General features: G+C 37.9%; 1 protein-coding gene across 1 annotated transcript; it reads left to right on the plus strand.

The window, feature by feature from the left end:
* The first annotated feature begins 2,526 nt into the window (after positions 1-2,526).
* Positions 2,527-22,326, plus strand: Elp1 (elongator complex protein 1). Its single transcript, XM_071671862.1, has 4 exons — positions 2,527-2,632; positions 8,807-8,960; positions 13,351-13,509; positions 15,184-22,326. Exons 2-4 carry the CDS (start codon positions 8,829-8,831, stop codon positions 18,988-18,990), a joined length of 4,098 nt encoding a protein of 1,365 aa, XP_071527963.1. The 5' UTR covers positions 2,527-2,632; positions 8,807-8,828; the 3' UTR covers positions 18,991-22,326.
* The last annotated feature ends 261 nt before the right edge of the window (positions 22,327-22,587 follow it).

Below are 22,587 nucleotides of genomic sequence, written 5' to 3' on the forward strand. Positions count from 1 at the left end.
AGCTGAGAGTAAATGTGAATAACAGCAAGGTTATTAGGTGCAGTAGGTTGAGGAACAAGTCAATTGGGAGGTAAGTTTGAATGGAGAAAAATTGGAGGAAGTGAAGAGTTTTAGATATCTGGGAGTGGATTTGGCAGCGGATGGAACCATGGAAGCGGAAGTGAGTCACAGGATGGGGAGGGGCTGAAAGTTCTGGGAGGGTTGAAAAGTGTGTGGAAGGCGAGAACATTATCTTGGAAAGCAAAAATGGGTATGTTTGAAGGAATAGTGGTTCCAACAGTGTTATATGATTGCGAGGCGTGGGTTAGATAGGGTTGTGTGGAGGTTGGATGTGTTGGAAATGAGATGTTTGAGGACAATATGTGGTGTGAGGTGGTTTGATCGAGTGAGTAACGTAAGGGTAAGAGAGATATATGGTAATAAAAAGAGTGTAGTTGAGAGAGCAGAAGAGGGTGTATTGAAATGGTTTGGTCACATGGAGAGAATGAGTGAGGAAAGATTGACCAAGAGGATATATGTGTCGGAGGTGGAGGGAACAAGGAGAAGAGGGAGACCAAATTGGAGGTGGAAAGATGGAGTGAAAAAGATTTTGTGTGATCGGGGCCTGAACATGCAGGAGGGTGAAAGGCGTGCAAGGAATAGAGTGAATTGGAGCGATGTGGTATACTGGGGTTGACGTGCTGTCAGTGGATTGAATCAAGGCATGTGAAGCGTCTGGGGTAAACCATGGAAAGCTGTGTAGGTATGTATATTTGCGTGTGTGGACGTATGTATATACATGTGTATGGGGGTGGGTTGGGCCATTTCTTTCGTCTGTTTCTTGCGCTACCTCGCAAATGTGGGAGACAGCGGCAAAAAAAAAAAAAAATATACAATTTTCACCTTTAGTTTAATTTCTTGATCAGTTTCAATTGCACCTCTGTGCTGTGACATGCCTGAACCATAAATTGATAAGTCTCATTATGGCGAGGATAATAGTCCGTGATCTCAGGACGTAAATCAAGAGGCTTCTTACTAAACATCTTCACAATTTGCATAGATCTGGAATATGAGTTTTTTGAGATATTAATGTCTGGCAGGGGAACCTAAACTTCATGAACTAATACAATTAATTTTTCTGGAAATCTCAGCAGAGCTGGGAAAAAATTTGCAATTGCCATATATTGAACAGCTTTTACTCTAGACAATAACCCATTACAAAATATGACAGCTCATATAAAACCCTTAAATGTTTCAGTCATCCTGCACCAACACACTCTCATACCTTTATTAGTGCCCTTTCTCTTTCTACTCAAACTTAGTCCTTTCAAGTTTCAACAGTTGCTTCTTTCTTATCAACTTTCTTCATCCACACATATCATGTTAAAACTTAATACTTGATGTTAAGGAAGGATTCCTTTTCATATTTATCAATCTTGCGTGTTTCCATATTTCTTCTCATTTTCCTATGCTGTACAATCTGCTGGTTCACTAACAATACTAAAAAATAATAATAATAATAATAAAAAACTAATATCAAATATATCATGCTCTTTATTTGAAAATTGTGCATACAGCAGAAATTACAATTAATCTCGCGTTGAACTTCTCAGTCTTATTTATAGCATAACTGGGCAACTTACACTCTATGAAGTTTCTTAGTATACATAAAAAGAAACTGTTCAAAATTACATTTTGGAGATATACATGTATCATTTGAGATATGAAAGTCAGATAAACTGGTGACAATCACAATTCAAAACAATAAATTCTTGGAAGGCCCCATGAGAAAACTGCTGACTGTACCCAATATATTTAATTTCTTTTAACGCTATACTTGCACTTCACAAATACACCTGGAAGAATTGTTTTAATACTTTTTTTTTTACAATTAGTCGATTTAACAACTGTTATACGATAGGCCTGCAAACTCCATATGGCATATCATACTAAAACCATGAATGATCCGCTTATCACATTTTACACTCGTGCCCAACAAATAGTAAAACAGAATAATTGATCACTGTTTCATTGACCTTCACCGAAATACTAATTACTGATTACTATCATGCCTTTTCTCATATAATACATCTTTTCTCACCACAGTCAAATGGTAAATTAAGTGCACATGAATTCCAAACAAAATGTTGACTTCGTTTGTTAAAAATACATATTTCTAGAAACTTTCTAAGTCAAGGTTTTTGACAGAGAGAAATTAGTCCAGAATACCTACCATGAGAACGACAAAACAATATTTTTATGAGAGCAAAACTTTAAATATAAGTTAGTGAGGACATGAAATCGTCTAAGGATTAAGGATATAATTATTTATACTGAGTAAATCATATGTTTATCTCTCAGGGCTGCAATAAAGATGTTTGAAACATAAAATGATATGAAAATGTTTCGCAGACAGCTACAATTTTAGAAAAAACTGCTCATTGATAAGCAGTTGAAAACCGTTGTTCTCCGTTCAAAAATATAACAGACTTTGATATCATCATAATGCCTTATTTATCTTAATTTTTTGTCAATTGATACGTATTAATTCTCAGCTTTCTGATATTCATATGACCATAATGAAGACATTAATTCACTTTGGTAAATATTTATACATGAGGTCGCTCGGCTATACACGTTCTTCATAATTCAGGTTTGTCAATTTAACACATGTAATGCACGTTAAATTTCCATTGTTTTCACTTATCTTCATGATACAAAATGACGCAAACCCCCTCAGAAATAATTATCTCCCCTATACCATTATGATTATGAAAAATCGGCCTTTTCTGTAGGAGAGAAGTGGGAGAAGATTGAGTTAAGGATTTTGAACTTGCATTTTTTTTTTTCTTTAGGCCCTGCGTAATATTTACCCCATGTCTAGCACGTGCGTACTGGCTGTGAAATTTGTTTGTGACACTGACTTGTAATATACGTTGTGGTAGATTATACCATTCTCGTACAATTTTTGGCTACAGAAGTTTTATCGTAAAGTTTGGACTTCTATATTATTTAATCGGCTAGAGTCCCGCCCGTCTAAGGGGCACCATAGAAATAGCTTATTGATCAGGAAGAAATAGCGTGTCAGTCAACTTATGCTTAGTAGAACTTAGTTAGATTACAAGGCTAAGATTATGGTAGTATCCCTAAATTTCAGATGGTAGTTATCAAGATATAGAATTTAACGAAATTGGGATCATTATTACAATGTCAGATATCCAACGAACTTTGGGGTTTTGAAGTTTTGGTTAGGTTGGGATATGTTAAGTTTATGGTATTGCAGTAGTACCGTTTTGGACATCCAGCGAATTTTGGGATTTTTAAGTCTTGAAACTTACAGGATGACTGCAACGGTAATTTTATCGAAATTGATACTTATGGATTTTTGTGATGAGTAAAGGAGATATAGACTGTAGGATTTTCGTTGCAGAGCTCCTGGATGGGAGGTTCTGGAGTTGTATGAAAAAAATAATAGTGCCATTGTACAAAGGCAAAGGGGATAAGAGTGAGTGCTCAAATTACAGAGGTATAAGTTTGTTGAGTATTCCTGGTAAATTATATGGGAGGGTATTGATTGAGAGGGTGAAGGCATGTACAGAGCATCAGATTGGGGAAGAGCAGTGTGGTTTCAGAAGTGGTAGAGGATGTGTGGATCAGGTGTTTGCTTTGAAGAATGTATGTGAGAAATACTTAGAAAAGCAAATGGATTTGTATGTAGCATTTATGGATCTGGAGAAGGCATATGATAGAGTTGATAGAGATGCTCTGAGTTTGGTAAAGTGTGTGGAAGAAGAAAGCTGAGAGTAAATGTGAATAACAGCAAGGTTATTAGGTGCAGTAGGTTGAGGAACAAGTCAATTGGGAGGTAAGTTTGAATGGAGAAAAATTGGAGGAAGTGAAGAGTTTTAGATATCTGGGAGTGGATTTGGCAGCGGATGGAACCATGGAAGCGGAAGTGAGTCACAGGATGGGGAGGGGCTGAAAGTTCTGGGAGGGTTGAAAAGTGTGTGGAAGGCGAGAACATTATCTTGGAAAGCAAAAATGGGTATGTTTGAAGGAATAGTGGTTCCAACAGTGTTATATGATTGCGAGGCATGGGTTAGATAGGGTTGTGTGGAGGTTGGATGTGTTGGAAATGAGATGTTTGAGGACAATATGTGGTGTGAGGTGGTTTGATCGAGTAAGTAATGAAAGGGTAAGAGAGATATATGGTAATAAAAAGAGTGTAGTTGAGAGAGCAGAAGAGGGTGTATTGAAATGGTTTGGTCACATGGAGAGAATGAGTGAGGAAAGATTGACAAAGAGGATATATTTGTCAGAGGTGGAGGGAACGAGGAGAAGTGGGAGACCAAATTGGAGGTGGAAGGATGGAGGGAAAAAGATTTTGATCGATTGGAGCTTGAACATGCAGGAGGGTGAAAGGCGTGCAAGGAATAGAGTGAATTGGAACGATGTGGTATACCGGGGTCAACGTGCTGTCAATGGATTGAACCAGGGCATGTGAAGCGTCTGGGGTAAACCATGGAAAGTTGTGTGGGGCCTGGATGTGGAAAGGGAGCTGTGGTTTCGGTGCATTATACATGACAGCTAGAGACTGAGTGTGAACGAATGTGGCCTTTGTTGTCTTCTCTAGCACTACCTCACGTTGTCATTTCATGTGTGGCGGGGTGGCAACAGGAATGAATAAAGACAGCAAGTACGAATTATGTACATGTGTATATATGTACATGTCTGTGTATGTATATATATGTATATGTTGAAATGTATAGGTATTTATATGTGCGTATGTGGACGTGTATGTATATACATATGTATGTGGGTGGGTTGGGCCATTCTTTCCTTGCGCTACCTTGCTAACGCAGGAGACAGCGACAAAGTATAATAAATAAAGTATAATAAATAAATATAATAAATAAAGTATAATAAATAAATATAATAAATAAAGTATAATAAATAAATATAATAAATAAAGTATAATAAATAAAGTATAGTAAAGTATAATAATAAGTATAATAGATGAATAAAATTTCATGTCAGTCAACATCAATCTTGGCCCATCCTTATCACAAATATAATTACATTGAGTGGATATTATATGATAATGAGATGATACAGATGCTGTGATAGAAGAAAGTGATGATAAATTTACAAATACATATACGAATATATATGTATTTGTAAATTTGAGTGGGAGATGTATAAAAGAAAGAGACAGGAGGTCAAGAGAAAGGTGCAAGAGGTGAAAAAAAGGGCAAATGAGAGTTGGGGTGAGAGAGTATCATTAAATTTTAGGGAGAATAAAAAGATGTTCTGGAAGGAGGTAAATAAAGTGCGTAAGACAGGGGAGCAAATGGGAACTTCAGTGAAGGACGCAAATGGGGAGGTGATAACAAGTACTGGTGATGTGAGAAGGAGATGGAGTGAGTATTTTGAAGGTTTGTTGATTGTGTTTGATGATAGAGTGGCAGATATAGGGTGTTTTGGTCGAGGTGGTGTGCAAAGTGAGAGGGTTAGGGAAAATGATTTGGTAAACAGAGAAGAGGTAGTAAAAGCTTTGCGGAAGATGAAAGCCGGCAAGGCAGCAGGTTTGGATGGTATTGCAGTGGAATTTATTAAAAAAGGGGGCGACTGTATTGTTGACTGGTTGGTAAGGTTATTTAATGTATGTATGACTCATGGTGAGGTGCCTGAGGATTGGCGGAATGCGTGCATAGTGCCATTGTACAAAGGCAAAGGGGATAAGAGTGAGTGCTCAAATTACAGAGGTATAAGTTTGTTGAGTATTCCTGGTAAATTATATGGGAGGGTATTGATTGAGAGGGTGAAGGCATGTACAGAGCATCAGATTGGGGAAGAGCAGTGTGGTTTCAGAAGTGGTAGAGGATGTGTGGATCAGGTGTTTGCTTTGAAGAATGTATGTGAGAAATACTTAGAAAAGCAAATGGATTTGTATGTAGCATTTATGGATCTGGAGAAGGCATATGATAGAGTTGATAGAGAAGCTCTGTGGAAGGTATTAAGAATATATGGTGTGGGAGGCAAGTTGTTAGAAGCAGTGAAAAGTTTTTATCGAGGATGTAAGGCATGTGTACGTGTAGGAAGATAGGAAAGTGATTGGTTCTCAGTGAATGTAGGTTTGCGGCAGGGGTGTGTGATGTCTCCATGGTTGTTTAATTTGTTTATGGATGGGGTTGTTAGGGAGGTGAATGCAAGAGTTCTGGAAAGAGGGGCAAGTATGAAGTCTGTTGGGGATGAGAGAGCTTGGGAAGTGAGTCAGTTGTTGTTCGCTGATGATACAGCGCTGGTGGCTGATTCATGTGAGAAACTGCAGAAGCTGGTGACTGAGTTTGGTAAAGTGTGTGAAAGAAGAAAGTTAAGAGTAAATGTGAATAAGAGCAAGGTTATTAGGTACAGTAGGGTTGAGGGTCAAGTCAATTGGGAGGTGAGTTTGAATGGAGAAAAACTGGAGGAAGTAAAGTGTTTTAGATATCTGGGAGTGGATCTGGCAGCGGATGGAACCATGGAAGCGGAAGTGGATCATAGGGTGGGGGAGGGGGCGAAAATTCTGGGAGCCTTGAAGAATGTGTGGAAGTCGAGAACATTATCTTGGAAAGCAAAAATGGGTATGTTTGAAGGAATAGTGGTTCCAACAATGTTGTATGGTTGCGAGGCGTGGGCTATGGATAGAGTGGTGCGCAGGAGGATGGATGTGCTGGAAATGAGATGTTTGAGGACAATGTGTGGTGTGAGGTGGTTTGATCGAGTAAGTAACGTAAGGGTAAGAGAGATGTGTGGAAATAAAAAGAGCGTGGTTGAGAGAGCAGAAGAGGGTGTTTTGAAATGATTTGGGCACATGGAGAGAATGAGTGAGGAAAGGTTGACCAAGAGGATATATGTGTCGGAGGTGGAGGGAACGAGGAGAAGAGGGAGACCAAATTGGAGGTGGAAAGATGGAGTGAAAAAGATTTTGTGTGATCGGGGCCTGAACATGCAGGAGGGTGAAAGGAGGGCAAGGAATAGAGTGAATTGGAGCGATGTGGTATACTGGGGTTGACGTGCTGTCAGTGGATTGAATCAGGGCATGTGAAGCGTCTGGGGTAAACCATGGAAAGCTGTGTAGGTATGTATATTTGCGTGTGTGGACGTATGTATATACATGTGTATGGGGGTGGGTTGGGCCATTTCTTTCGTCTGTTTCCTTGCGCTACCTCGCAAATGTGGGAGACAGCGGCAAAAAAAAAAAAAAAAAAAAAAAAAAAAACATATACAAGTAATACCATAATGATATTCGTAATGAAACTATACACATGTCTTCAGAAGAAGTGGAGACATATGGAGCAAGGGTGTTTATATTTAAGGCAACAGTTGTGAGAAGAGTCACACATTAGTAGGTAGGGGTCAAAGATTTGTCAGATTGTCACTGCTGTGTTAGAAATTAACAGAGCACATGAAAATTTACCTGCATATTCTTACCGACCTTGATTTACTGTATTTTTAATGTCATTCAAAAAATGTGAATGTTATGATGTTTATATTCAGTTGTTGGGAAGATTGTTTGCTTGAATGTATGTTTAGTGCTTCATGAGTATTTACTTTCTCCTTATGCGTAGAACCAGTATGGCAGAAGGAAGATGTAGATGTCATTGGTATACTTTGAATATGATATCAAATATTAAGGTAAATCTCAGTGTCTAGATGAACTGGAGAGAGGCTTTCATAAATTATGTTAAGGTAAAGCTCAGCCTGTAGATGAATTGAAGCAAGGCTTTCATGAATTCTGTTGATTTATACTAGTGTTTCACTTTAGCTTTACCTCATTTTACCTCATCACAGCCCTGCTGTCATTTCTCTATAGGGAAAATCATACCTTGAATCATGTACCTTTTGGCTAAATCACTTCTGCTAAGGGGTAGAAATCAGGTCATATGTCATCCATATACTTGTGGTGTTCCTAAACTGGAACTTTACTGGAATATTGTATGGATTTGAAAGAAACGCATGTTAGTTGACTCTTTATATAATTAGGAGTTATTTAAGCTGGGGAACATGAATTCGAACATCATTTTCATCATATCAATAGTAAATGAATGGGGACAGCTATGATGATCAAGGAAAGCATGAAGCAAAAGTGAGCAAAATGGCACTAGAAATCAGTAGAACCTTTCTAAGTTGTATAACCCCAGGACCGTTTTTAACATGACTGTTACAGCTTCAGGGCTGTGCTGCAATCATTGGCAAGTAAAGGCTGAACTCCTTTGGAGTGAGAGGTTTTTTGACAAGATTGTATTCATCTACATCCGTTGATGATGATACCTCCTCACCGAAGGTTATTCTCAAAGTAGACCACTAAATTTTCAGTACTGTTGTTGGTGTTGTATGTACAGAGACAGAGTGAGCTTGCATTTCTGATGATATATATGGGTGACTGAGGTACAGTACGATATTTTTTTCTAGCTATGGCAGGAAAATCCTTGGACATCTGGGGGTAAGTGGTGAGATCAAACATTAGCTTTGAACACATATGAGGGTAGGAACCATTAAATTGTCTTTTGATGATGTAATGAGTGAACTGTGCATTGTCAGTTGATGATTATAGCAATGGAAAGGTTAAAGAACTTAGGTTAATTTATTGATTAACTGTCATCTATATATTTTTAAAGTTATGTTGTCCATATAAGACTTTTCTTGAGACTAACCATGGTTAAGAAATCTAGATTAACTTGACTTATTTTAATCAAACATTTATGATCTAACCATCATATTGTATGGGAGTTATTTGTGTTCAAGGCTCTTAGCAAGTGATAATCTAACCTTGTTGTTCTTTCAGGTTGTGGTGACATCAGCCAGCAATGCAAAACCTAGTTCTAGTTGACCATACAAGTAGGGAGGTTTCTTTATCCTCCCTAGGGATACTATGCACAGATGTCATTACTGAGGCTATTTATCATGTAAACACAGAAGGAATCCAACCAATGAAGACTGTGAGTACATGTTGTTGTATTGTCTGTCATGCTGTTGATGATAAGTTTACTCAGAAACTAAATAGGTAGACATTTAAAGCTTGAATTTTGAGCTTTGCCAGATGCAAGCTCTGCATTTTAATGATAAATGATACCAGTAGGGAGGTTTCTTTATCCTCCCTAGGGATACTATGCACAGATGTCATTACTGAGGCTATTTATCATGTAAACACGGAAGGAATCCAACCAAGGAAGACTGTGAGTACATGTTGTATTGTCTGTCATGCTGTTGATGATAAGTTTACTCAGAAACTAAATAGGTAGACATTTAAAGCTTGAATTTTGAGCTTTGCCAGATGCAAGCTCTGCATTTTAATGATAAAATCATTGCAATTCATTGATTAGATTTGAAAATGAGGATGCTTGTGTATGGAATTACACATAAACATCATAATTTATTGGAATTCATTTACATAATTCAGTTACAGAACACTCTATGATATGCATGCTTGCCCTTCCAGACACCTGTGTATATTTAGAACTTGAGTCATGTAGGTGTCCATAATGATGTACACCATTGTGTACTGTAAAAGTCATTTATGTATTGCTAATAACATTAAAATGTATATATAAAGTTATTGATGTTACTTAAACACTAGTTCTTACAACAAGAGTGTTTTTTCTATAAGCAGCAGCTCAGATCCTTAAGTTGTTTTAAATTTTTCAGTGATTTTGATTGCAGCTTCATAAGCATTAAACTTAAACACTTCAGTTTTATGGTTTCAAATATCATATGCTGTCCAAATACTCGTACCTTAAGACACTGTTATGGATAGTGCACTTTCATTGCCCTCAAATGGTTGATACAACACACTTTCTCTTACTCCTAGGAGTACTAGAAGCACTAGAATCTCCATCACAAGCATGCTTGTGACCCATAATCACTGGAATCACAAGAACATAACCAGCATTGGTATGACTACACATGGGAGGAGACACAGTTATGCATGCAGACAAACATACGGACCACAGAAATGTTTATTAAAGAACTCAAGTGCTGCTTCTTAGTCTTTAGTCCTCACTCTTAACAGGCCAATGGCAGAGGGCAAGTCTAGTGCAGTGTTTGCAAAGGCTCCTAGTTAATGTCCCTAATGACTACATCTTTCTGCTGCTCCTACCTACTATGTCTACCTAATGTTTTTACCTAATTCTCCTGGCTGAATGTTCTTACTTACTACTTCTATCTACTGCTCCTACCAATTACTGTTAACCAGCTCCTCATTTATTGCATTAGAAACTTTTCTGTTGATATTCGATCTGATAGTGTGAAAATGTTCAGTTTATTCCTAGATATTTAGGTAGATGTAATTATTGTTGGCCACAGTTAATCATATAAGTAAGATATGTCTGTCTTTTTCTGTATTATCTATAACTCCTAGCTATATACTTGGGGTAACTGGGTTCATAATCCTAATATTATTGGTAGGCAAAGGGCAATGGACATCCAGTTCCATAGGATGCCTAGATACCCTCCCTGACTGCAGTATATGGATGTGGATGGAAAATTTTGATTTATTTTAGCTACTTCCCTAATCATATTCATCCATTAACATACCATTACTGTATGTGTTTGCCAGATTACATGATAGCTTGCATGCTCACAGACTATAACATAATAGCACTCTTAACTGTAAACCAGTGATTTTCAACTTTTTCTTGGTTGAGGAATGCTGTAAGCAACATGTGATACTTTCTGGAACCCTGATCTCCTCCATCTGTTCTTTCCCCTTCTGTCTTAAGAAAGTTAATGAAATTTATATAAGTATTTTGTGGTTGGTACTCATTAGGTAAGCTCAAATTAAAACAGTTTTGTCTATGACTAATGAACTACAATAGAACCTCTATTATCCAAAATGTTTGGGGGATCCAGCCACTCTGCATAACAAAAATTTTACATATTTATAAATATTTTACAAAAAGGAAATATTAATAAGTGTAAGCAAATGACATTCAAGTCCTTTATAAGTGCCACCTTGGACTCGCCCTTAGCCAGCCTCTTGCCCAACTCCATCTTCTTTTCGAGGCTTAAAACGCTCCTTTTACTCTGTGTGAGACATAGCTGGCTTCAAGGAGCTGTCAGGTGATTGCTGTTGATGCTTGAAAGGGGCCATTGTCCATCATAGTAGTCCAGGTTTCACATAATGCACAAATGTGCAGGACCAACATGCATCACCATGCCACAAAGCACATTGAGATGATAAACAATCACCAGTGCCACAAAACACTGGATGGTGCATGGGCAATTTGAAGTATTTTTATTATCTTTGTGAATTTTCCACCAAAGAATGTAGGTAGTAAAGGGTTACCAAGTGATTTTAAAAAATTACGTGTTTTGAACATTTCATTGGCTTGAATCACAGATAACAGAGGTTTTACTGTACTTGGTTTCCATGATTTTTTATTAGGTTTATTATTTTTTCATACTTGATTGCCATTTTCTGCATTAGCGAGGTATATTCTAAGAACAGATAAAGGAAGGCTGCAGTTGTTAACATCCATTCTATAGCTGTCATGCGCGTTGCACCAGAACAGCAGTATCCAATCGACAACCAGTCTCACAGACCTTTGCATGGTTTACCCTAACAGCTTAACATGCCCTGTTTCAGTCCACTGACTGATTGATTTTTATCATTAATGGACACCTTGCTCTCATGGCTATTTTGAAAGATACTTGAGCCAGCCCACACTTTTGAGTACAATGATGTTTGTTTTCCCCATTGTGAAGATCCATCGAACCGTATATGACATTGCATTCACAGGCATTATAATATTTTGCTTCTTACTTTTGGGCTATTTATAATTGTATGTCTTTGTTTCTGTTGCTGGTCAGCATTCCTGAGTTACTCATATTTGTGGAGAGTCTTTAGATGGTTCCCTGTATAGACAGTTGCATGATTTCTTTCTTGTATACTTGGCATTGTCATGAACCACTATATTTTTAGAATTTTTTTTTATATGATTCATTTTCTTGTGTGGTGCAATGTGAGTAACAACCAGTCTTATGGCCACATTTATAAAACTGCCAGTTTCATTGTGGCAGTGGAACAGAGTGCCTCTCTGTTTAAGACTATGGAAATTAGTAGGTGTTATATGTATCTGAAAGGTGTTTGGGGGAAAGGCATGCAAAGCTAAGTTTGGGAGTATATGGAAGTTCAGGGCTGGAGTCCAGCTGCATCCATGGCTGTTCTTCAGCTGTTTACTGGGCCTTCCATCTATAGGTATGTTACTTTTTTGGAATGTTGCTGATTTTATGCTGTCAGCCACTTGCCTGAATAAAAGTTAAGAGGATATTTAGATTATTACATATGAATCCATGATTTCTCAGAATTTTTTTTTTTTTTTTTTTTTTTTTTTTTGCCGCTGTCTCCCGCGTTTGCGAGGTAGCGCAAGGAAACAGATGAAAGAAATGGCCCAACCCACCCCCATACACATGTATATACATACGTCCACACACGCAAATATACATACCTACACAGCTTTCCATGGTTTACCCCAGACGCCTCACATGCCTTGATTCAATCCACTGACAGCACGTCAACCCCGGTATACCACATCGCTCCAATTCACTCTATTCCTTGCCCTCCTTTCACCCCCCTGCATGTTCAGGCCCCGATCACACAAAATCTTTTTCACTCCATCTTTCCACCTCCAATTTGGTCTCCCTCTTCTCCTCGTTCCCTCCACCTCCGACACATATATTCTCTTGGTCAATCTTTCCTCACTCATTCTCTCCATGTGCCCGAACCATTTCAAAACACCCTCTTCTGCTCTCTCAACCACACTCTTTTTATTTCCACACATCTCTCTTACCCTTACGTTACTTACTCGATCAAACCACCTCACACCACATATTGTCCTCAAACATCTCATTTCCAGCACATCCATCCTCCTGCGCACAACTCTATCCATAGCCCACGTCTCGCAACCATACAACATTGTTGGAACCACTATTCCTTCAAACATACCCATTTTTGCTTTCCGAGATAATGTTCTCGACTTCCACACATTCTTCAAGGCTCCCAGAATTTTCGCCCCCTCCCCCACCCTATGATCCACTTCCGCTTCCATGGTTCCATCCGCTGCCAGATCCACTCCCAGATATCTAAAACACTTCACTTCCTCCAGTTTTTCTCCATTCAAACTCACCTCCCAATTGACTTGCCCCTCAACCCTACTGTACCTAATAACCTTGCTCTTATTCACATTTACTCTTAACTTTCTTCTTTCACACACTTTACCAAACTCAGTCACCAGCTTCTGCAGTTTCTCAGAATTATATTACTATTTTGACATTTAAAGTTAGCTCCTTTGTCAATTATTGTTATAAGTTTTAAGTAGTTTGATTTTTCAGAGTAATACCAGTAGTGTGTCATTCATTGGTGTTGTTTGGACTGATCATGAGATCAGGACTGAAGGCATCATCCAAGCAGATGTCATCACAGTGAATGATGCCATTTGTGTAGTTACAAGAGAGGGAGATGTGATCAGTGTTAACTATAATACCCAGGAGGTAAGAAGTTTATGTCCAGTTTTAAAGTAATTATGGTCTTTCTTTACAGAGAAATAGATTTTTAGCATTTCATATACTTTATATTGTGAGGGCTGTCCCACACATCCAGAGGATAGTGGTTCATATAAGCTCATGCCATGGTGTTTTGGGCAATATCTTTACAAAAGTTTCAAATATTCATTAGCTTTTTTCAGAATAATTGACAGATTTTTCAGCCAGGAAGTACGGCTATCGCAGAAGTGAAGTAGTTACTAGTTGCTTGCACTGGAATAGGAAAAATGAGTGAGAAGAACATAGGTGCCTTACTGGGTGCATGCAAGAAAAAAGTTGAAGAAAAATATGAAAGAACAAAAGATAGAAAATGGAAAAGTTTAAAAGACAGAATTTTGGGAATATATCAGTCTGTGAAGGGTAATATGACAGTGAAAAATGGAACTGGAAAAAGATAAATGTGTAGTGTACAAGATTATCTAATACAATATTTGTTTCAAGTCTTCTGTGTGGAAGTGAAATTGCAGTTTTCATAGGCACAGATGGTTAAAATGATTTAATAGGTTGAGACAGATGACTGGAGTAGTATGGGAGGATTTGAAAAGAGCGTATAAAGATGTGAAAAAGTTATGTTGGATGAGGAAGGTAGTTTGAGGTACAGTAGTTGCATGGCTAACAGTGTAAGGTGGTACAGACATATGGAATGTAGGACAAGCGAGAAGCTTATGATGATGATTTATGGTTTGGTTGGCTGAAGTTTCAAGGAAGAGAGGCAAATTGTAGAGAAGATGGATAGACATGATTAATGAAATGGTAAAGGCTAAGGGTATTTCAGATGCTAAGTGCATGGTAACTATTTTAACTTTATGTAAAGTGATTTAAGTAGAAAGGAGACTAGAGGTCCATCCTTTAACTTTACTTAATGAGGGGGATAAATAAAGTTCTGCTCTTAGTGTGATAAACTGTTCACTTTTTACACTAGACATAAGGATATGCATGAAAGTTCTGTAATGTTATGTGCACTTGATGTGCTCTATGTAAATGTGAATGGATTTGTAGGTAAGATTTTTTATTCTATTTCATTAAAAATGGTGATTGTATACATTCCAGTTTTTGGATTCCAACTTCATTTCATGCTTTCTCATACACTTTATGAAAGCCGAGAATATGTATTTTTTTGCATTCTGTCATAATATGTTACTCAGTGGACCCTTCTTATCTCATCAGATTTCACTGTTTCTCTCATATCTGGTACCTCATGATTTCCCAGTTTGTGGATTCTTATTTCTTAAGTTTCACTTTCTTTCACATGATCAATGAAGTTACAGAAAGAATGATAATATACTTGTATGAATTAGATGAAGTAGATGATAATGACAGAAGAGGAGTCAACAGGAGCAGTTGAAAAAACTGAGGTAGTAGTGTGAACTAGGACTTATTCTTAAAATGATGCTTTGTTTAAGAATATTTGGTGCAGTATCATTAGAACTGAAATGTAAATGCTTTAATCTTTGAGGATATGAAAGATGCTAATTAGAAAAAATTCTTTTTCTTACATTCCTGTATTTCTCAAGTGATAATGTCTTGTAGACAAATGAGATAGTGATGAAAAGAAAAAGATAAGCATTTTTTAGTTTTCTTAGAGCTAGTGGAAAACTAAAAGATAATGTATGATTCTTACAGGTTGAGGTTGTAGGTAGTGTTTGTGCTGGCGTGGAGGCTGCGTGTTGGAGCCCTGACCAAGAACTTCTTGTGTTGGTGACGGGAGAAGCAAACATAGTGATTATGACAGCAGACTTTGATCCTATTACTGAACTTACTCTCCACCAGGATGATTTTGGTGAGAATAAATTCATCAATGTAGGTTGGGGAAAAAAGGAGACACAGTTCCATGGCACAGAGGGTAAACATGCTGCTAAAGTTGGAAAGAGTGCAGTTAAACCTGTTCCCAGTTGGGATGACTGCAAACCACGGATCAGTTGGCGGGGTGATGGCCAACTCTTTGTGGTAAGCTATGTTGCTCAGGCTACACAGAGTCGCTGTTTTCGAGTAATTAATCGTGAAGGGATATTACAGGCCACAAGTGAAGATGTGGATGGACTAGAACAAGCATTGTCATGGAAACCCTCTGGGAGTTTAATTGCTTCTTCTCAGAGGTTACCAAACAAGCATGAGGTGGTATTTTTTGAAAAGAATGGCCTCAAGCATGGAGAATTTACCCTACCTTTCAAACCTAATGAGGTGCTTGTTAAAGAAGTTGCCTGGAACCAGGATTCTGATGTTCTCCTTGTTTGGATTAAACCACTCGTGAACAGTAAAGAGGGTTTTATAGCAGAAGATATTATTCAGCTGTGGACAACTGGAAATTACCACTGGTACTTGAAACAGGAGCTGAGGTTTTTGAAAGGAATGAATTGTGTATGTTGGGATGAAGAAAGCCCGTATACTTTACATATACTCACACCTACCCATCTCCATTGCTACAGCTGGGTCATAACTACTAATGTTTCGCGTGGCTTTAGCCTTTTGGATCTTGCACAAGTTGCAGTGATTGACGGCACAAAATTATACATAACACCATTTAGGTTGTCAGTTGTACCTCCTCCACTGTCAGCATATGAGGTGACATTCACAGAGCAGATACACACAGTAATGTTTGCTCCACCCATTGTTAAATCCTGTGAAGGTTCATCAGACAATCCTCAGAATGTGGAAGATTCAGGATTTCTTGAAGCCTTTGATCCCCCTGGTTGCAACAGTAACAATATATGTGTAATGCATGGCTCAAACACCTTAACTTTCTTAACCCAAGCTCATGCTGCTGACACCCTTGATGATCATGGTTGCAGTGTAAAAATTACTGGAGCTGGAGGAAATGGCTTCACAGTTAAGGTCAAGGTTCACCGAGTGATTGCTCAACATAAGATTGAATGGGACCCAGGACAAACTCCAAGGCCTTCAGAATTTTGTCAGCTTTATAACTGGGTCTGGGCAGCAAAAAACACTTTACTAGCTTGCTTTAAGAAAGAAGGGGATTGTTTTGTTGCTGTTATTGACCTGCAAGCCATAGGATCAGAGATTGGACGAGTGGCTGTAAGGGCAGTATTACCAGTAGAAGATTCTGTTGTTGGTGTTGTGTCTGCTCCTGATGGGACAGTTGCTGCCCTTCAGCTTGTCTCTGGAGAACTGCTTAGACTCAATCTTCAGACTCATGTAATAGAACCTTTCATTGAAGATGGAAAGGAAGTTAGATTCCCTAGTTTATGCGAGCAGATGAGTCTTTGCCCAATTAATGAGGGATCTCAAGTTATTCCCTTGGGGCTGACATGCAGGAATCGCTTGTATTGGGGAAGTAAACAGCTTTTTGCAAACTGTACATCATACCATATTCACACTGACCATTTGTTGGTAACTACAACTAATCATACCCTTCAAATAGTGCCCCTTAAGCACAGTGCACTTTGTAAATTAGTTGAAGGAAGAAATGAGGATGTTGGGATTGTATGTTCACGAAAAGTAGAAAGGGGATCTCGGCTTGTTACAGCTGTACCTCAGGATACACGAGTAGTCTTACAAATGCCTCGTGGGAATCTCGAAGTAATAAGTCCTCGTCCATTAGCAGTTCATACGCTGAAATACCTCTTAAAGGAGCATAAATATTACCAAGCTATGGATATCATGAGGAAGCAACGAATAGACTTAAATCTTGTGTATGACCATGATCCAGCAGAATTTCTTGCTAATATTACTCATTTTGTGCAAAATGTTTATAACCCTCAGTGGATAGACTTATTTTTAGCCAATTTGAATGAAATTGATGTTACTAACACCATGTACTCCTTTAATTATAGTAATAGACAGAACCAGGCATCCCAAAATCAAGCACTAAATAGTAAGATTGATGTGGTGTGCAAAGCTGTACGTGAAGCAATGATATCTGTTGATGAAGAAAGATTCTTATTACCTATATTGACTTCATATGTTAAGATGACTCCCAGACAAATGGATGTTGCTCTGAAATTGATCCAGGAAATGAAAGATTCGAAGGAAAGAAAGTTCAAAGTATCTGCAGAAGAAGGATTAAGACATTTGCTCTATATTTCAGATGTTAATGAATTGTTTGATGTAGCCCTTGGAACCTATGACTTTGATCTTGTCATGATGGTTGCTGAAAAATCTCAGAAGGATCCAAAAGAGTATCTCCCTTTCCTGAATGAATTAAAAATGCTTGAAGAAAACTATAGAAAATATAGGATTAATGTCCACTTAAGAAGGTTTCATAAGGCTTTAGAATGTTTAAAGGACAGGGATGATCACAAAGAAGAATGCCTTAAACTTATAGAGTCTGAAAAATTGTACAGAGAAGCTTTACAGATATTTTCTTCATCATCAGATATGAACAAAGCTATATGTGAAAAATATGGGGACTACCTTTGGTCAAAACTAAACTATAATGAAGCAGGAATTATGTATACTCGTGCCAATAAACTTGACGATGCTATAAAAGCTTACCAGCTGTCTGGAAACTGGAAAATGGTACTTGTTGTTGGGGCACAACTTAAGTTTGACAATGAGAAAATGAATAATCTTTGTTGCACTCTTGTTGAAACACTGAAGGACAAGAATAAACTCACAGATGCTGCATGGATTTATGAGGAATATTTGAAAAATGAAGAGGAAGCAGTAGACTGCTTAGTCAGGGCAAATCAGTGGGATGATGCACTTAGGGTTGCATACAGGTATGACCGACATGATCTTGTGGACACACACATAAAGCCAGGAGCTATAGAGCAGTATATGTTTTGTATTGCAGAAATAGAGAGACTTACAAGTACATTAACTCAGTACTGTTTAAGACTAGCTGTTGTACGGGAAACTAAAGAAAAGCAGTACCATGATTTCATGGAGGGAAATGAAAGTCAGCTTGATTCTGATCTTTATTCAGATACAAGTACAATAACGGGAATATCATATTCTAGGAGTCATGCAACTGGTTCTCGAACTGGAACGTCAGCCACTGGAAGAACATATCGCTCCACCAAAAATAAGAGAAAATTAGATCGAAAGAAACATAGCACAAAAGAAGGAAGTGCATATGAAGATTTAGGTTTAGTTACTTCACTTTATGACTTATTTGATGTTGTAGATGGCATGGTTATATCAGTCATGGCTCTGTGTACTGTCTTGGCCACCTTTGGCATGGATGAGAGAGCCATTCATCTTCAGACAAATTTTTCTGGTCTTCTAGCTCTAATGGAGAGAAAGAAAACTGAAATATGGCCAATACCCAGAGCAGTGAATGAAGATGAGCCTGAGTTTGGACCCCATTTAACTACTGAAGGAGTAGTTAGTCAAGTGAAAGGTGGTAGTGGAGAAATATCTTTCGTGACTCAACGAATGAGTGAATTAGACCCTCATCTTAGACATGCTCCTCCAGCAAATAGACCATCCAGCTGGAGTTTGCATATGCTAAGGCAAGAAAAAACATGAATGGCAGCAGTGTCACATTGAGTACTGTATTTTTGTGGCCTTCGTTATATTGCACATTTTGTTGTACTATACACAGAAATGTATTGCAACAGAAGAAAATGTAGATGTAAAAAAGAAAGTAAAATATTAGTATAAGTGAAAACACTATGTTTGCTCTGCATAGATAACTTAGTGTTAAATTGGATGTATAAACAGAAGCTGAAGATTGCTGTGAATTCTAAATATTTGGAAAGAAGTAAAGTAATGGTGTTTGAAAGGAAACAAAGTGAAAGTATAGGGTTTGTAATGCCCTACAGAGTGAGAGAAGGTGTATTAAACTGTTGTAGATATGGGTGGGGAAAGATTGGAAGAGAATTTAAGTGTTTGGGGGCTATCTTGGTAAGTTTGGTGATATGGAAGAAGAGATAAGGGAGAGAGCAGTTCAGGTGAGAAGAGTCATTGGGTCCCTTAATAGCATGACAAAGGAGAGAAGGGTAAGTATGGAAGTGAAGAAAGAATTAAGAGTAATCACAGTCCTCCTGACCCTGACCTATGCAACCAAAACATGGACATGAGCCACAGAGGTCAGGAATCCATGTTGTGGAAATGAGTGATTTGAAAGGGGCATGTGGTATGACTAGAGGGATAGAAATTATTGAGGGGGTTTATGAGGGATTTGGTATGGCAGAGAATGCAAAGGGAATGAACTGATGAGTGGTTTAGTGGGTGAAACATTATTCTTTTGAGGTGGTTTAGGAATATGGAAAGAATGCAGGAAGGGGCATTTACAAGTAAAGAGTATGATAGTGCAATTAAAGGGGTTGGTTTGAGAGGAGGACCACCTGTGACATGAGGAAATAGGGTATAGAAGGGACAGTGATGAGGGAAGAATGCATGGAATTCTGTATATGAGGGAAGCATTTGAGAGCAGATAAATGGAGACTTTTTTGCCATGCACCCCCTTGATGGGAGCTCCTGGAGGGACTGGGCATCATAGATAAATAGAATACACTGATCGAAGATAGTGGAGATTGAGATATTAGTGTCTCAACCTGTTACTTTAGATGAATGTTCAGGGCAGGAAGTATGACCTTCACTGTTGTTTTGCCATATCAGTTTCAGGATTCATTAATGTTACAGACTCTCAGAACATAAAGACATGGTTAATTTTCCATAAAAAATCTGATATGGGAGCTTTGAATAAAGATGAACTTGTTCTGGGTGTTTAAGTGAAATTGAATATGTGTAGAAGGGGTGTATTAGATTGACATTCTGTGAATGCTAATGCCCCATTACTTTTGTTTCTGCTATCTCCAGATTTCTGGAGACTCCTCTTAACTCTTGCATGAAATCCTACAAAACTCATTTTCTTCCAGTTGATTAGTGTGGCTGTAGCAGTGCAGGATTTGCTAGTGATCTGTCTTTAGCCACCTTTGGCTTTTGCCTGTTCAGGATTTTGTTTAATCTTTTTTCATGACCCTCAACATCTCTGAAGCATAAAGTTTTGGTAACTAAACTTCCGAAACTCATTTTCTTCCAGTTGATTAATGTGGTTGTATCAATGCAGGATTTGCTAGTGATCTCTCTTCAGCCACCTTTGGCTTTTGCCTATTCAGGATTTGGTTAATCTTTTTTCATGACCCTAAACATCTCTGAAGCGTAAAGTTTTGGTAACTAAACCTCCCTCATTTACTGCTCTGCTTTCTGGTGCAAAAGTTCCTTGTGATCATTTCGTTTCGGTAGTCATTGATAAAGCAACCTTTCCTTCTTATCCTGTTAACAGTGGTGCCCTGCCAGTGATCTTTCTTCAGCCTCTAATCCTGTTGATTCCACACTACACACCTCAGATCACTTTTTTTACTCCAAGACATCCTTTTTCTTACACTGATTCTGTTTCTTTTAACTCAGACTCTTACAGCACCTCATAGTTGAGAAGTAATGCAATATCCATCTGTGAATTTCAATTGTCTGCTACTTTCAGACTTCATTTAATTCAACCCTGCATTCACATAAACGTGTTAACATAATCATTGTTAGCATAATTATATCTTCCATTCTTTTCTGGGAACCCCACATGATCATCATTGCTAAATCTGCATGTTAGAAGTTGGGGAAGTTATATAGTTGCCACAATTTTTTCCCTTCCTGAGGTATTCCACACCAACAGGGGATCATTTAGAGTGCATATAGTGCCTGAGGTGCCTATTCTGCCTCCCTGTTAGCCAGAGTGAAATAAAAATACCTCTTTCTTGTTGGCTCTGCAACACCTCTATTTGACCTATAAATTTTGCTGTCACCTCTGTTTGACCATACATTATTGTCTGCTGTGATGTTTTCCTCTTTCTGTTCTTGATATTTTTGTCTCTGCTCTTGTGCACTAGTGTTTGTGTTTCAACTCTTAGACCTGGATTCCCATTTAATTTCTATATGGAGGCCAGTCACTGGAGGATTGGCCATTATGGTAGCCCCTTTTGTTGTGTAGTAAAGCAGTGAAATTCTGTTCCCTCTTTTGTCATTCTCTTTCTACAGCATTTCCACCTTCAAGAGATGGGTCTACAAATGCTTGAGGAGCTCACATTAATCCATGTTGTATTATATGCCTCCTAACACTCCTAAACTTAACTTTTTATTTACTTAGCATGAGTCCATGCTTTTGCCCATGCAACATTGGTTTCAAAGAAAAAATGGAGTAAGGTAGCTCAGTCAAATGTGATGTCGCTGATGTGACACAGTTTCAAAGAAAAATGATGGAGTAAGGTAGCTCAGTCAAATGTGATGTTGTTGCTGATGTGACACGGTTTCAAAGAAAAAATGATGGAGTAAGGTAGCTCAGTCAAATGTGATATTGTTGCTGATGTGACACGAAAATGGAGTTAAATGTTCTGATTATGTAACATTGTGAAACAGTCAAGTGAGGGATGCATTGTTTATCATAACATCTGAGATGTTTTCATATATATGTATATATAAATATATATTTTTTTTTATATATTTAGATAGAAAGGTTTTTTATGGGTATAGAATTTTACTTTAAAGCCTTATATATTCCTACACTCCTCAAATTTATGATACATGGGGTAAAAAGGAACTTCTGAAGGCCAATTTATGGTTTAGTGAACAGGTTTTCCCATTAAACTTAAACCTCTATAATTTGTTTATCATAGAGGTAAAAGCTGAAGTGCAATTTTAGAGATTTGAAAAAAGAAAAAATTCTTTACACTTTGGTGCTGTCATATTCAAAATTCACATAATTACCTTCATGCTTATGAGCAGTTACATTTTACCACAAGTTAAATGTCTTGGATTTTCGTAATGTAATACAGTATTAAGTTTTTCTGGATAAACCTACAAAAAGTATTTTTTTATATATAAATCCTTATATACTTGGCCAGAGATGAACTCGTGCATCCACATACATGTGGAATAAGAGTGAAATTTTGTAGTGACTGCCAAAGGGACTGTCTTTACCATCAAAGATATCAACATTGGTATGGATTATAAGATGATATGTGCTTACTGTCAACACTTTAAGGTGTGTATAGTACAGAAGCACATGTAAAGATGTTATAACAGTTACTGTAGAGTATATTCATCTGAATGTCATATTTTTGCCTGATT

This window comes from Panulirus ornatus, chromosome 17 (genome assembly GCF_036320965.1).
Source record: "Panulirus ornatus isolate Po-2019 chromosome 17, ASM3632096v1, whole genome shotgun sequence".
NCBI lineage: Eukaryota > Metazoa > Arthropoda > Malacostraca > Decapoda > Palinuridae > Panulirus > Panulirus ornatus.

Coding starts and splice junctions, on each gene's coding strand:
- Elp1 (XM_071671862.1), top strand. CDS start 8,829: ATGCAAAACCTAGTTCTAGTTGACCATACAAGTAGGGAGGTTTCTTTA. Junction 8,961..13,350: donor GAATCCAACCAATGAAGACT/GTGAGTACATGT, acceptor TTGATTTTTCAG/AGTAATACCAGTAGTGTGTC. Junction 13,510..15,183: donor TTAACTATAATACCCAGGAG/GTAAGAAGTTTA, acceptor TGATTCTTACAG/GTTGAGGTTGTAGGTAGTGT.